Raw genomic sequence first — 15,563 nt, 5'->3', positions numbered from 1 at the left:
AGTTGTGATCATTCAAAAAATTAATTAAATATGTCATCCAAATATGTTATATGCTTATGGTAGTGATATTATACCTATTGGCAGTGCTTTCTTGTTTGTTTGATTTCGGGACACCTACTTTTCCTTGTTATTCCTAGAATTACTCTGTGTATGTACTTGAAGATAAATTGAAATTAATCAGACTTTAAGATTATAATACTTTATAATACCTCTTTATTATGGAGGGCCTTGCAAAACTAGAGTGGAAATCAACCCTGACCTAAACAGGAAGGACAGGGCTGTGATCCCTGTGAGAAGGGAAATAAAAGAGGTGAGCCCTGTGATTACCTGGCTTTCTGTCTAAATGTCTCTTCTTTTTTTTCTTTTCTTTTTAAATTTTTATTTAAATTCTAGTTAGTTAATATACAATGCAGTATTGGTTTCAGGAGTAGAATTTAGTGATCCATCACTTACATACAACACCCAGTGCTCATCATAACAAGTCCCCTTCTTATTACCCATCAGCTATCTAGCCCATCCCCCACCCACCTCCCCTCCACTAACCCTCAATTTGTTCTCTATTGTTAAGAGTCTCTTGGGGCACCTGGGTGGCTCAGTCGGTTGAGTGTCCGACTTCGGCTCAGGTCATGATCTCACAGTCTGTGAGTTCGAGCCCCGCGTCAGGCTCTGTGCTGACAGCTCAGAGCCTGGAGCCTGCTTCGGATTCTGTGTCTCCCTCTCTCTCTCTGCCCCTCCCCCGCTCATGCCCTGTCTCTCTCTCTGGCAAAAATAAATAAACATTAAAAAAAATTTTTTTTTTAAAAGAGTCTCTTATGGTTTGTTTCCCTCTCTTTACCCCCCCTTCCCATATGTTCATCTGTTTTGTTTCTTAAATTCCATATATAAGTGAAATAATATGGTATTTATCTTTCTCTGACTTACTTCCTTTAGCATAATATACTCTAGCTCCATCCATGTCATTGCAAATGGCAAGATTTCATTCTTTTTGATGGCTAAGTAGTATTCCTGTGTGTGTGTGTGTGTGTGTGTGTGTGTGTGTGTGTGTGTACACTGCACCTAGATGTCTCTTCTAACTATGGAGCAGGGTGGGGGATTCCAAGCAGAGCACACTGGTCTTGCTGAACTGAAGAGACATTATAGTTCAAGGGGAGCTGAAGCAACTGAAAGCAGTGTGGTTGAGTTCTGGAAAGGGGGAAGCTATGAAGAAGAACTGCTCTAGAAATCTCAGGGTCTTATTGAATCTTTGCTGACCACACACATGACTGGGATCACACTGAGGGAGAATGGGGAAAGAGTGACCAGGAAGCTATGAGCAGGGAGGTGTTTGAGTTCCTACCAGCCAGAATAGAGAGCCCATGGTGCTCACTGGGAGCACCCAGTAGAGATTGCAGAGGGGCCGCATCTTTGCACTGGGGTTAAAATACCCATAAAGTATAGGCTACCCTAGAGCCATCCTAACAAAGCTTTTTAAAAACAAGCCTTACAGGTACCCAACTGAACCAAAAGTAGCTTAACTACCTACCAGAGTAAAGTCTGACACTTTTGAAACCACTTTTTTTTTTTTTTTAAACACTTTTGAAAATTGCTAGATAGTCAACATTGTAATAGCATAATGTCTAACATCCAATCAGAAGTTACCATGTTTGGGGTGCCTGGGTGGCTCAGTTGGTTGGGCTTCTGACTTGATTTTGGCTCAGGTCATGATCTCACAGTTTATGGAATCGAGCCCCATGTTTGGCTCTGGCTCTGAGCTGTTGGTGTGGGGCCTGCTTGGGTTTCTTTCTCTCCCCCTCTCTCTCCCTGCCCTCCCCGCCCCCCACGCATCTCTCTAAACAAACAAACTAAACAAACAAACATACATTTTAAAAAAAGTCACCAGATTTACCAGGAAAATGTGGCCCATAACTAGGAGAAAAATCATTCAGTAGAAACAGTCAGAAATGGCAGAGATGATGGAATTAGCAAACAAGGATATTAAAATAGCTCTATGTTCAAGTATATAAAGGAAAATACGAACATACTGGTTAGGAGATAAATATTGTAGCCTTGCAAATAATTAGTGGAGTAAAGTTCCAATCTCTCATTTTTATTATCTTTGTTCTTTGGTGTTAATGATTTGGTGGAATTTGTGCTTGTAGAAGTCTGAGTTCTAGAATCATAGCCTTTTAGGGTTGGAGAGAAATTTTAAAGGTCATTTTGTCTACCCTTTCATATTATAGAAAAAATAAATATATTTTATTGATTCTAAGATGCACGTTTTCCCCACATTTTTATTTTTATTTAAATGTTTGTTTATTTAGAGAACAAGTTGGGTAGGGGCAGAAAGAGAAATTCTAAGTAGGCTCCACCCATCACACAAGGCTCAATCCTATGAACTGTGAGATCAAGACCTGAGCCAAAATCAAGAGTTGGGTGCTTAACCTGTGAGCCTTCCAGGTGCCCCTCCCCACATTTTAACATCTCTTGAACTTGAATCATGATGATACATCTCATAATCAATGGCATCTTAGATTTGATGAAATGTGGTAAAAAGCCCATTAGAATTGTAACTTTTCCATAAATTCTTAGTGGTAGAGTTCAAGATTTCTGCTTATATTACCCCCACTTGGAAACCCTTCCTCTTTTATTATTATTATTATTATTATTATTATTATTATGTTTTAGATATTTTTTTATTTTTTTAAATTTAATTCAAGTATAGTTAACATACAGTGTTATGTTAGTTCCAGGTATACAATATAACGATCCAACAATTCTATACATTACTTAGTGTACATCATAAGTGTACCCCTCTTTATACTTTATATCCAAATCCTGCCTGTTTGATCCCTTCAAGTCACAGTGACTGTTTCATCCTTTCTGTTGTTATCATTGACTGCATCATTCATTTGATAACTGAACTTCTATTTACTTGCTGTATTGTTACTAAACTGGTTTTATCTGTCTCCTCAAATTATAAGCTCCTGTAGTCAAGGAAGGGAATTTATACTTCTTTGTGTCTTTTAGTGTCTACTTGATAGATATTCATTGATTGATAAGGGTACTACTATAATTAGTTAAGTATTAATACAACCTGAAACTTATTAATTGTATTGTTTAATGGTTGAGGGAACCACATATAAAACATTTTTTAATGTTTTTCTTTTTTTAGTGTTTATTTTTGAGAGAGAGCATGCATGCGTGTACACACACACACACACTCATGAGCGGGGGTAGGGGGCAAAGAGAGAGGGGGACAGAGTGTCCAAAGCAGGCTCTGTGCTCTCAGTGCAAAGTCCAATGTGGGGCTCAAACCCACGAACCGTGAAAGCATGACCCGAGCTGAAGTCAGACACTCAAGTGACTGAGCCACCCAGGTGCCCCATGAAACATTTAGAACAGGGGTACCTGGGTGGCTCAGTTGGTTGAGCATTCAACTTCAGGTCAGGTCATGATTTCACGGTTTGTGAGTTCAAGCCCCACATCTGTGCTGAAAATGTGGAGCCTGTTTCAGATTCTCTCTCTCTCTCTCTCTCTCTCTCTCTCTCTGTCTCTGTCTCTGTCTCTCTCTGTCTCTCTCTGTCTCTCTCTCTTTCTCCTCTCTCTGCCTCTCCCCAACTCGTGCTTTATCTCTCTCTCAAAATAAATAAAAATAAACTTTAAAAAAAAGTTTAAAGTCACTACATCTTAAAAAAAAAAAACATTTAGAACAGTGCCTGGCATGTAGTTAAATGCTAGATATGTGTGGAACTCGTACTTCCACTACTACTGCTATGACTACAACAGAAATCACTATTTTTTTTAAAGTAAGCTCTGTGTCCAACGTTATCATTGACTGGAGATCAAGAGTCACATGCTCTACTCGTCGAGTCAGCCAGGTACCCATCACTAGGACTATTACTATAATTGTTTTGTGCCAGGCACTGTGTTAAGCATTTTACACATGCATTATTTTATTTTTCGTCATAACAACCTTACAAACTAGGAATCATTATACTAATTTAACAGATTAGGAAACAGACTGAGAGATTATACTGCTTACCAAGGTCCCAAAGCTAAAATTTGGCAGTTGGGAATTGAAACCCACACCTCTGCCTCTTACTGTCCATGCTCTTGCTACTCTACACCACTGCTTATTAGGTTTTGACGGCTTTGGTAACTGCTTAGTAAACTGAGGGTAGAAAAAAAAGAATGGGTACTTACTTTCCCTCTGTTCAAGGACTTTTCCTTATAAATTCCATATTTTGAGTGGTGAATAGACCTTGTGAGAGGAAGTAGATGTACAGCTGCCCTTTGCTGCTGACTCTTAGTTGCTGGCGGCTTGGCTATTAGTGACAGATGAGTGTGTGACACTTTTTCAGGAATGAATTCTTGTTACAGCTGGCAGAATAGAACAGTTGATATGGAATTGCAGTTTGCTCCATAATTCCACTTCCTGGTGTTCAGATGCGATTGTCATTGCTAGGTCTCCCTCCTTACTTAAGTTGGTATATTAACAGTCACATCCAGGACTGCTGCTTCTGCCTGCTCCATGACCACACGGTGTGTTTGTACGTTGCCCTGAGCTGTCAGCAAAACATTTTGCTGAATCTCCTTTTTTGTTGTTGCTCTGCAACCTTTTTCCCCCTGGCCTTTCTCAGTTGTGTAAAGTCAGTTTCTTTTTTGGCCTTTCCATCCCAGAGAGAAGCTTGAAATACGAAGTGAGGCATCATAGGGATTAAAATGAATGGTTAGACAGCTGGCAGGATGAAATGAGACTCAGTGCCTGATGTGTGGTTTGGCTCTGACTATCTCCTTTCTCCCTCTTTTTCAAACCCACCTCTGTATCTAATCACCAGTGGTTGTGCCAGTGACCTGTCTATAGGGAGCTTAACCTAGTGCAATACTCACTGCTACTTGCAGGAACCAAGAAAGAAAGGTTGCACTTAGTCCCATCCACTTTATCTTTGAGTAAGATAGTAAAGTGGGATTTAGACATTCTTCCATAAAAACCAACTGTGTGTTCCCATATGTAGCACATGCCCAGGTTTGGCTTACTCACAGGTACTCAAGCCTGGGTATTTGGAGAGGAATGCATTTTGTATCTACCCTCTTATCTCAGGTTTTTAGGCACCAGTAACTGGAGATCACTTTGTCATTGGCGAAAAATAAAAAAAGGAAGCTCTTACAAGTGAAGAATACTTTGTTGGGGCTTGTGTGAGTTAGTGGCATATTTCTAGTAATCTTGTGAACTGATTTGTTGAGGTTTGATGCTTTGTTTTGTTTTGGTTTGTATGTTGGTGTTTGTTTTTCAGAGGAGCTTAGTTGTTTTTCATGCTAGACTCCTGTATGAATTCAATGCTGAATTAATGACTACAGCTGAAAGGAATCTGGTACTTGAGTACCTACAAATACCAGGGGTAAGATTTCTCCATTTCTAAGTAAAATCATTCATAATTTATATGTATTCAGTCAGTAGAAGTAAGCCCATTTAGATGGATGGATAGTTTGGCGTATTTCAAACCATTCCATTTTGATGAATTGGGTATTGCTAGAAATTGGCAATAGATTGGGAATGTGAAATGAGTTTTGTGTTTGTGGCTGAAAGTCATCAGTGATAACATTGTAGACCTTGTATATTATAAGTGGATACATAACAGGGAACTTGGGCCAGGATGGAGATACAAGAAATATTTTATGTGAATAAATCTTTTCTTTGGAGATCAGAATACTTTGCAAACAAAATCTCAGTTTTATATTAGCATCTTTTGAGATTTTTTTTTTTTAGGGCAGCCCAAAGCTGAACTAGAAGGGTGAATTGAAATTCTCCCCCCATTTGCCAGTCATCATTAGATTAAGAACTAGAATCCAGGGGCGCCTGGGTGGCTCAGTTGGTTGAGCATTTGACATCCGCTCAGGTCATGATCTTACAGTTCACGAGTTCAAGCCCCACATCGGGCTTGCTGCTCTCAGCACATAGTCCACTTCAGATCTTCTGTTATCTTCCCTTCCCTGCTTGCACTCTTTCTCACTCTATGTCTCTCAAAAATAAGTAAAACATTAACAAAATTTAAGAACTAGAATCTAAGTTCCAGGTCTACTGTTTAAATGTATTTTCTTTTGGACAACCAGATGGACAACACTAAAAGAGCCTAATTTCCACCAGTAAAGAAGCAGTTGTCTGTGGAATAGTTTATACTAGAAAAAAACAATTTTAGAGGTGAAGGTGATCCCCCAGTTTTAGCTTTAAGAGCAAAGCTATGATTAGAGCCTGAAGAGTAATAAAGGTAAGAACAAAAGGTGGTATTGCCCCCAAAGTGTAATAGAAATTTAGGGAATTACCAGGTATGAATGGTCCTTGATAGATCCATAGTGTGCTCAAGGAGTAAAATACTGGAGTTTAGAAGTCCTGTTTCCTGGACCACTTGCCCAAAACCAAATCAGGACAAGAAGGAGCCTTAGGTTTATTGAATGTAGGTTCATCACCTTTGTCATTACTTTAGGAAATTGGAAACTTCTCCTGGTTTTGGATCACAGATAACTTTTTTGGTTCTCCCAGTCAGATACTTTCTCTGTCAACCAAAGGAGTTTCATTTCTGTCTTGCTATCTCTCTTGGACGTTAGTGACCTAAACTGATTTGTCAGTAATGCTTTGTGTTTAGAAAGAGTCTAGTTATATTTGTAGGTTCAGCCTCACCCAGTATTTCAACAGGAAGTGGGTGGATGCTTAAGTCTATAATGAGGCATTCTTCCTTGTGGTTGTTGCATAGTTGTGAGGACTGCTGTATGCAACAGTAAATTCATACTTCTTTAAACATTTTTGTAGACAGATTTAGATTACAGTAAGTCTGTGTATTGTCTGTCATTTTGAAATCAAATGATTATTTGACTTTTCAATTGGGATTTTGAACCCCTGTGGAATGCAAGAAATTTGTCTCTTGAAAGAGGAAACTGGTCTACAAAGTAAAGCTCTTCTCATAGGCCCCCATCCAAATTGCTGTTAACTGTAGAACAGTGGGAAATGCTGAAGTGAAAGCAGAAGTCCTAATTGTCACACATATAACATCCCCACATGTTCTCATCCCCTGCTACTGCTGATCAGCATTTTGGGGGTATGTTTCAAAGAGGAACTGCCTTGAGAAGCATTTCTGTTGTTATGGTTATTGCTATAGCTCAGATATACTTGTTTTGGGATGGAACCATAGAAATCTGCAGGTGTTGTCAGTGACCTTGGCTCTAAATGAAGCATTGTATATTTATTTATAATAAATAGCTAGTAATAAATATTACTACCAGAATGAGCAGTAATTTGTCTTCTGTCCTGGTAATAACAGGAATTCAGAGTGGGGTAAAGATGAATGTGTCCTCCCTCACATGTAGCCTTCCTTTATGACCTTCTTCCACCCTCTGTCTTTTTCACCTCACCCCAATTCTGCTTCACGGTGTTGGAATCAGAGTTGTGAGAGTGTAGGGTAGATGTCAAAGTCTCCTTTTGACTTTACACTGACCACATGTTATATATAAGTATTTTGTGATAACTTCTAATATATAGGCCTGTAGAATCTTACTGTTTGAAGGGACCTTAGAGAATACCTCATCCAGTCTCCATTTCAAAGCATGAATTCTGCCATGGTACTGACAGTCTAGACTGGTCCATATACTGCCAGGTCATGGCTAGGGAGGGATGCCTAAAGTCTTTTACTTGTTCTCAGACTCATTCTCAAGTCCCTTAAGCTGAAAATAGCCAGGAGTAAAGATGGGGTTGCTACTGAGTCTGGCTGCATGTCTGGAACTGTTCCAAAGCCAGTTTTTCCTTTGGACTTACTTGGATAGCCAACTCCCAGATCAGCCTGGGAGCCGCCCAGGATGTAAATAACTTAACCTTGGGGCTCTGTCTGAAACGTCCTTTGGACCATTCTGTATCCTGCAGGTCCTGGTAACTAGATGAATCTAGATGTGGAGGAGGGTTTGATTCATAGCCATGACCCATCCCTCTCTACAGTTCTTAGACCTACTTCAGGCCTTGTGTTCAGAATGCAAGTCCATGTTGGCCAAGTAAGGAGGTTATAGCAACTTAGAAGCAAATCTAGAAATTTTAGAACTTCTTAAAAATCATCTAGCTTAGTCTCTTTATTTTGCAGATGAGGAAACTGAAGCCCAGAGTGAGAATTATATCAATCATCTTTGATTTAGAAGACATTGTAGAAGTCATCCAATCTGACCTCTCAACATCAACATCCTACAGTCTGGGAATGTCTCCTGCAACATTCCTGATAGCTGGTCATCCACAGGACTGTACTGGGAACTCATAACCTCTGAAGAGAACCCATTCTAATATAGGACTGCTCTAATTAAAAGGAACTAGCTAAACTGAAGTCTGTTTCTCTATAACTTTTATCTCCGCAGTGGTCAGTCCTCTCCTGTGTAACATCTCCCAAGGTGTAAGACCTTCTCAAACCCCATATTAGCAAATATCATTATAGCATATAATTCCCTAATCAAAGTAAAATATAACTGAAAAAGAACTTTATTTTTTTGTTTGTTTTGCTGTTGTTGTTTTTGAGAGAGGGGAAATGTGTGTGAGCAATGGAAAGGGACAGAGGGAGAGTCTTAGGCAGGCTCCATACTCAGCGCAGAGCCCGACACAGGGCTCGATCTCAGGACCCTGAGATCATGACCTGAACTGAAATCAAGTATCAGACGCTTGGGGAGCCTGGGTGTCTGAGTTGGTTAAGTGTTGGACTTTGGCTTAGGTCATGATCTTGCAGTTTGTGAGTTCGAGCCCCACGTCGAGCTCTGTGCTGACAGCTCAGAACCTGGAGCCTGCTTCCGATTCTGTGTGTGTCTCTCTCTCTGCCCCTCCCTGTTCGCACTCTGTTGTGTCTCTCAAAAAAATAATAAAACGTTTAAAAAAAAAAAGTGTAAGACACTTAGCCCACTCAGCCACCCAGGTGCCCCAGAACTTTATTGATCCTGGAAGACAGGTCATTCACTCTTTCATGGCTCCAAAACTTCTTTTGGCATCTAAGAACCACTACTTTCTTGGTTTTCTTCACTTTCTCTTTTTTTCTGTCACTGACACTAACATTTACTACCCCTTTTCATGATACTTTTAAAAAGAGACATATGTCTTATCACTTTGTGAGTATAACTGTACAAACCTATTGAGAGAGTAGCAAATAGGACTGAAGAGTTAGCCTTACCCCTACAACCTGTCCTCATTCATATTTGCTAGCTGTAGTGGGCCTCTCCATTTCTCTTGTCATTGTCTTAACCTGTGAAGAGTCCCAACTGATCTATTTATCTCCAGCCTTCTCCTGCCCAAATATAACTTCTTTGCTTCTGTTAGAATGACTTGTCTAAAATGCAAATTTGGCCATGTTACTTCCTTAATACGGTGGTTTCTCAACACCCAGTACTCCACAGATTTTCCACTAAATGACTACTGATGATAGAGGAGCCTTTCTCAACTGGATTTCCATGAGAGAATTAAACCCTAATGCCATTAGGCATCCATTGTATATAATGTATTAACTTTTTCTCCAATGCATCTGGAATGGTGCTAGTAGTTATGTACGGTCTTGAGGAGAATTGAGAAAATAGTCACTCTAATCATTTTCTTTGTTCTGTGGATCAGATGAGGAACTCAGTGTGAAAGAGTGGAGAGAGAGAGAATGTGTGTTCTTCGGGAGGTCCAGAAGCCTGGCTGGGAGCAACCTCTGGAGGAAATAAACCTCAGTAAATTTCATTTAAGTCCAGGGTTTCATCTTTACATTTGTTTCATCTTTACGTTCATCTTTGCGTTCTACCACACAATATGTCTATAGTTGAGGGTGTTTAAAAATATTTATCAATGCATAAAGTTGATTTTACAGTAAGATTTTCCTAGGGTCCATGGACTACAAAATAACTACCTTTTTATTTAGCCTTGTAGTAGACATTTTATGTATGTTACATTATTTAATGTCTCCAGGAAAATTGCCCAAGATCACATAGCTAGTAAGGTTATCAGAGTCACGGTACTAACCCTAGTATGTTTGAATGGCACAACTTGAAGCTGAGTTGAGTCAAGAGCCTTGAGAGTCTTTGCCCATTTCTAAGTTTATCTTCACTGGAATGTAGGCTTTTTTTTTTTTTCCTAACGAAGTTACTGTTGTGTTTCAGATCATGCATAATTCCATACTTCTTATGGTGAATATAACTAACTTAAAAAATTTTTTTTAAGGTTCTTGTTTATTTTTGAGAGAGAGAGAGAGAGAAGGAGACAGTGCACGAGCAGGGGAGGGGCATAGAGAGAGGGAGACACAGAATTGGAAGCAGGCTCCATCCAGGCTCTAAGCTGTCAGCACAGAGCCCGACTCAGGGCTCGAACTCACGAGCCATGAGATCATGAGCTGAAGTCAGACATCGAACTGGCTGAGCCACCCAGGTGCCCCAAAATATAATTAACTTTGATTATCCAAAAGGAAAATGAACAGTGATTCAGGTAATTCCGTATAACAGGGAATCTTGTTTCTCATTGGTGGTTCTGAAACATATTAAGTGGTTTTTTTTAGTAGCAGATTTACTTTTCTGTTTGTTTTGTCTTGATAGATATTGACATATTGTCATTTCTTGAGTACTGTCTGTGGTGTCTAAATGGGGTGTCTCTCCCAATCAGATGAGGGCCCCAAATGATCACTGATCAGGTGGAAGCTGATGGTGCAGGCAGTGCCAAGAATTCACCCAAGGCAGAACAAAGGAGATGGAAGTTTATTGAATACACCATAGGGGAACAGTGGGGAGGACAGCCAGGGGAAGGCTGTCTGTAATGAGGTATAGAGGTATAGAGGCTGTTTTTAAAGAGGGAAGGTGAAGGAGGTATGGGGACATATGGAATTCTCCCATTTTTGGTAGCTGTGCCTAGTTGCAAGTAGCCCGTTGGTCATTCAGGGCCTACGGATATTTTGAGGGGGTTACCTGATGGGTCTGTCTGTATTCAACCAGGTGGTCACTGTGGCCCTGTTTCTGCGTTCCATTGCTCAAGCCTGTTTGCCTAAAAGTGGCCTCTACACTCTCTAGCTGGTTGTGGGAACTGGTTTTTTTAGTGATAAGAAGCCATCTTGCTATTGGAAACTTGTATCCCATCCCCCCTCCCCCCACCATATGACGTAGAGTTGACTCCATTTGTGTTCTGCTTACTCAAGGCCCTTGGGAAAGTATAAATTCTAAAGTACCAAGGTGTTACAAGAACCTCCTCCTGGCCCCCAGTTCTACATGTACCTAGCCATCTGGAATCCAGTTTCCATTAGGTGTCCAGAGAGAACATCTGGAATGCCTTGTCAGTGGCCACATTTGATGTACAATTTCAAGGGGATCTGGCTCCTTTAGCTCCTCTGAGAAGCTGGAACAAGTACTGAAATGATTGCTAATAGAGGGAGCCACAGTGGCTGTTTTCAATCATCTCTGGCTGTACCATCGAATTTGATTCTTCCAGAAAGCTTGAAATTTGAGAGTATAAGAGCATCCAGAGGATGGTGTACAGAGCCCTGTGAGGTTCTTTCATTTGCAACCTCCTGCCTCCTTTCTTGTTCTAAACTCTTTCACCAGTGAGTTAGTTACTAATGATTGCATCTTAGTACCTCTGCACCATGTAGAGAAGAGGAGTTCAACTGGAAGGGAGAGTCCAGAGTTTGGATTAGAAAACCTGTTGAGTCAAAGGGGAATTTAGCAGAGGAACGGAATGAAAATTATTTCCTTAGACAGTAGACAAATATTCAGGAAACACCTCTGCACCCCAAAGATAGGCACAGCTGCCACACAGTGACTATTAAAGGGAGGTTCAGAGTTATGAGCAAACAGCTGATTCTCTTGGTTCTTGGGCTGTTGCTGTTGGTGACAGGAAATCTTGTTCCCCAAGCTGCTGGCTTCCTGTTTTATTTTTACTCTTAGTAGATCAGAATGTCCATAACAAGGAGCAGTCTGTTCCAAAGGGTTCTACTCCCCCTTTGAGCCTGAAGGGCTTTTTTTTTTCCTTTTTCTTTTGGTCAGACAATATGTTGGTTCACTTCTAAGATTTGTAATACTTAGCTTTTTGTATTCACAATCAACTTTTTTTGGTGATGAGCTGGTGTTTTAAGATTTGATGTAAGTAAACCTGTTTTGCCTTTTTTTTTTTTTTCGTTTTAATTAAATGAAGAATTGGGAATACTGGGGACTTGGGTGTGTTACCTTTATGCTTTACCTTTTCGTTTGAAGTGAATTTGCATTTTCCCTAGCATGAAAACCATTAGGCTGTTTTAAATTTCTTTAGTTTCACGAGATACAGAAACAGGAACAGCCTGGTATGCCTTGGCTGTAGTCATACCCATTTTGTTGAGACTAAAACCTCCTCCTATCCTTGTAAAGCTAGGAATTTGGTAATCTAATTCTAAAACAATAGCTCAGCATGAACCTGAAGTGGTGGGGATTTCCTAGGGAAAGGGGCTCAGCTGACAGGATAAGAAACGGTAACTGGAAGGTTTCCGGATCTGCTCCAGACACTTCCTGCCGGCTCAAGAGCCTTTTGGCCCAGGTGTGTTGATCCGGATACGAATATGAGAGAGAAAGGGAGCTCTTGGGTAGATGAGAAAGGACTAGGGAATCTTAGAGCACAGTTTGCTTTAGCATCATGTTTGACATATTGAACGTGTAAAATTTTCCTTGATATTCTTTAATTCTGTCAATTCACAGGCTAAACTTTAGTAGTGTTAATAGACACTGGCAGCTAGCGTTTAGTTGTACATTAACAGTCATCCATCAGGGAAGAACTGGAGAAGTTATGTCCTGATGTAGATCAATGGAATTGCTATTGGCAACTTAATTTCCGTTGTGGAGATGATCAGATGACAGCAGCTCTTTTTTGATCCTTATAATTGATCATCTGGAATCTGATCTGTCCTGATTATGGACACACCAAGGATAGGATCTGTCCGTACTATCCAGAGCCTGCTGAATGGACTGTTTTCTGACCATGCCTCCTTGCCTCTGGAGACTCTTGTTGGTTGGAGCGTCGTTGTTATTTTAAGGTTTTTAGGTTTTTATGCTGCCTGTGTAACTCAGCCAGCAGTCACTAGTTCAGAATTTCTAAACTGATCCGGCAAGCCTTCTAATAGCAAACCTTAAAGATTGGGGCGGGGGGAGCTTAAAAAAGAAGAAATGATGGGGGAGAGATTTTTTTTAAAGCTGTTTTAGATCAGAACAAGACAAAAGAAAAAAAAGACTCGCACAGCCCTAGTGTGCCTGGAATTTGTGGTTGAGTAATACTTTCCTGTTATTTCTTTTTTAGGTTGTTTTTCATCATTCAGAACATTGCCTGAAGCAGGTCCACCATGCCGTTAGTAACGAGGAACATCGAGCCAAGGCACCTGTGCCGTCAGACGTTGCCTAGCGTTAGAAGCGAGCTGGAATGCGTGACCAACATCACCCTGGCAAATGTCATCCGACAGCTGGGCAGCCTGAGTGAGTGCCGCAGAGAGCCTGTGCTTTGCCCTCAGGGGTCGTTGGTGCTCTTTATTTAGTTTCCTTCTCCTCCCGTGCTCCTATTTCTCCCCCATCTGCCTTCCCTAGGTAATGCGAAAATGTATCCCTCCCCCTCTCCCCAAAGAGAGGTTCATTTTTGGTACAGAATTCTTCCCCTCAACCTTTTCTTCATCTACCACCACCCTCTAGGTTCCCTCCACCTCCCCCTCCACCTGCTTCAAAAGAAATCTGTGGGAAGGGTGGCAGGAAGGGCTGCAGCAGAAACTGCAGATGGAATGACAGAGCAGAATTCTCTGTGTGTAAAGTGGGAGGTTCACAGAGCAGTATCTTGGGTTGGGGAATGTGCCCGTAATTGCACGAGCTGTTCAATGTAGCTGACTTTGTTGAAGCCTCAAATGTGCCAATAGTCTTTCTCTACCCTACACCCCCTCCCCCAACTTTTCTTCCCAAAGAAGAGTAAAGCAAACATGCACTCAGATTCTAGCTGACTTGTGTACCCCGGTACACATTTAATTGTGCTGCAAGCCCCCAGGTCCAAGTTCAGGGTGCAAATTACTTTTGCAGTCTCTAGGGTATTGGGAATTTTGCAAGCTGCATGAACACACAATGACACAAAGTGTAGCTGGAGCCGTTCTTCTCTAGCAAGAAGACGGTTGTTAGCCCAGTCTGTTTTGGAGTTGAGGGAAAGCCAGCTCAATGATATTTTTGTTGTTGTTGTTGTTGTTGTTTTAATTGGCAAGAATGAATGAGACTGCCTAGGGTGGAGTACGTGCATGGTTTGGATTTCATTGTGAATCAAGCTGACTTTGTTTGAAGCTGAGGTAGGGGAAGGGCAGACGCTTGGATAGGCTCTGCGTTTGTCTTAGTGCCGCTCCAGCTCCCATAAGAACCTTCGTCAAATTGCCATTTTAGTGATCTTCCTTAGCAAAGGCATCTTGGTATGAATTCTTTCAGACATTCACCCCTTCTATTGAATCACTACTACCCTTAGTGAAGGCAGTGGGGTATCAGGAAAGCCTGCATTCCCCCAGATAGTAACAGGCCCTGCCTTTAAAACAGGGGCCTGAGGAGACAGAGTTCTGCGACCATATGATGTATGGGGTCTGAGATTCCTAAGCCTTTTCCTAGCTCCAGAGGCCATCTCTGTTGATCTAGGGTTTAGAGAAACCTGGATGGGGCGTCACGAAGAAACGAAACCCTGCCAGTGCCCGTCTTACACAAAGGAACATTGACAGCAGTGCAGTAGCAGTGCAGCTGACAAGGAAGCACATGAAGGCTGTAGAGAGCCTCAGTGCTTCTTAAAAGCATCATTTCTGCTTCTGTCACCCTGAGAAGGCCAAATGGGTGCAAGTCAATCACACACCGGTTCCTTCTCCATAGGACAAAGGACATCTAGCTAATGATGCTTCTTACTCTCACTCAGCAGGAGTTATGCTCTCTCTCAGGTGTTTTTCCAGGGTAGTGTTGATGGATGTCATTGCTCACTCTCTCACTTGTGATCAGACCACTCCCATCTTGAAGAAGCTGATCTGAGGGCCAGGATTGGTTTGTACCTACAGAAACAAGATTTCCTCACACTGTAGAGCTAACTGACCCTTTTTTTTTTTTATCCAATAAACATGTATTGAACATATTTTATGTGCCAGATGCTGAGGGAATAGAGTGATAATAAGAAATGATCTCTGCCAGGGGCGCCTGGGTGGCTCAGTCAGTTGAGCGTCTGACTTCGGCTCAGGTCATGATCTCACGGTTCATGGGTTCAAGCCCCACATCGGGCTCTGTGCTGACAGCTCGGAGCCTGGAGCCTGCTTCGGATTCTGGGTCTCCTTCTCTCTCTGCCCCTCCCCTGCTCATGCTCTGTATCTCTCTGTCTCTCAAAAATAAATGTAAAAAATAAATTAAAGAAAAAAGGTCTCTGCTTTATAGGAGCTTATAATCTACCAGAGGAGACAGAAATAAATAATTTTTAAGGGGAGAGGGCGATGAGAGGGGAACTCACATTTGTTGATTGCCCACTTTATGCCAGGTTTTAATAGGATCTTGACATAGATGATCTCATTTAATCTATTCAGTGATCCTGTGAGGGTAGGTGGTGGTATTCCCGT

The 15,563-nt window shown here is 41.3% G+C and overlaps 1 protein-coding gene across 2 annotated transcripts in view; it reads left to right on the top strand.

Annotated features, from left to right (window-relative positions):
• Window positions 1-15,563, top strand: part of WASF2 (WASP family member 2) — a 71,486-nt gene that overhangs the window by 38,079 nt on the left and 17,844 nt on the right. Inside the window, exons 1-2 of one of the 2 annotated variants that reach the window (XM_015535705.2) lie at window positions 10,414-12,084; window positions 13,265-13,437. In XM_015535705.2, coding sequence (XP_015391191.1) covers window positions 13,308-13,437 — 130 coding nt within the window. In that variant the 5' untranslated portion in view covers window positions 10,414-12,084; window positions 13,265-13,307. Of the gene's footprint in view, window positions 1-10,413; window positions 12,085-13,264; window positions 13,438-15,563 lie in introns of those variants that run through there. The other variant, XM_042995765.1, reaches the window with a different exon arrangement.

This window comes from Panthera tigris, chromosome C1 (assembly GCF_018350195.1).
Source record: "Panthera tigris isolate Pti1 chromosome C1, P.tigris_Pti1_mat1.1, whole genome shotgun sequence".
Taxonomy (NCBI): Eukaryota; Metazoa; Chordata; class Mammalia; order Carnivora; family Felidae; genus Panthera; species Panthera tigris.
The sequence above is the reverse complement of the archived record's forward strand: the minus strand, read 5'-3'. Positions and strand labels throughout refer to the sequence as shown.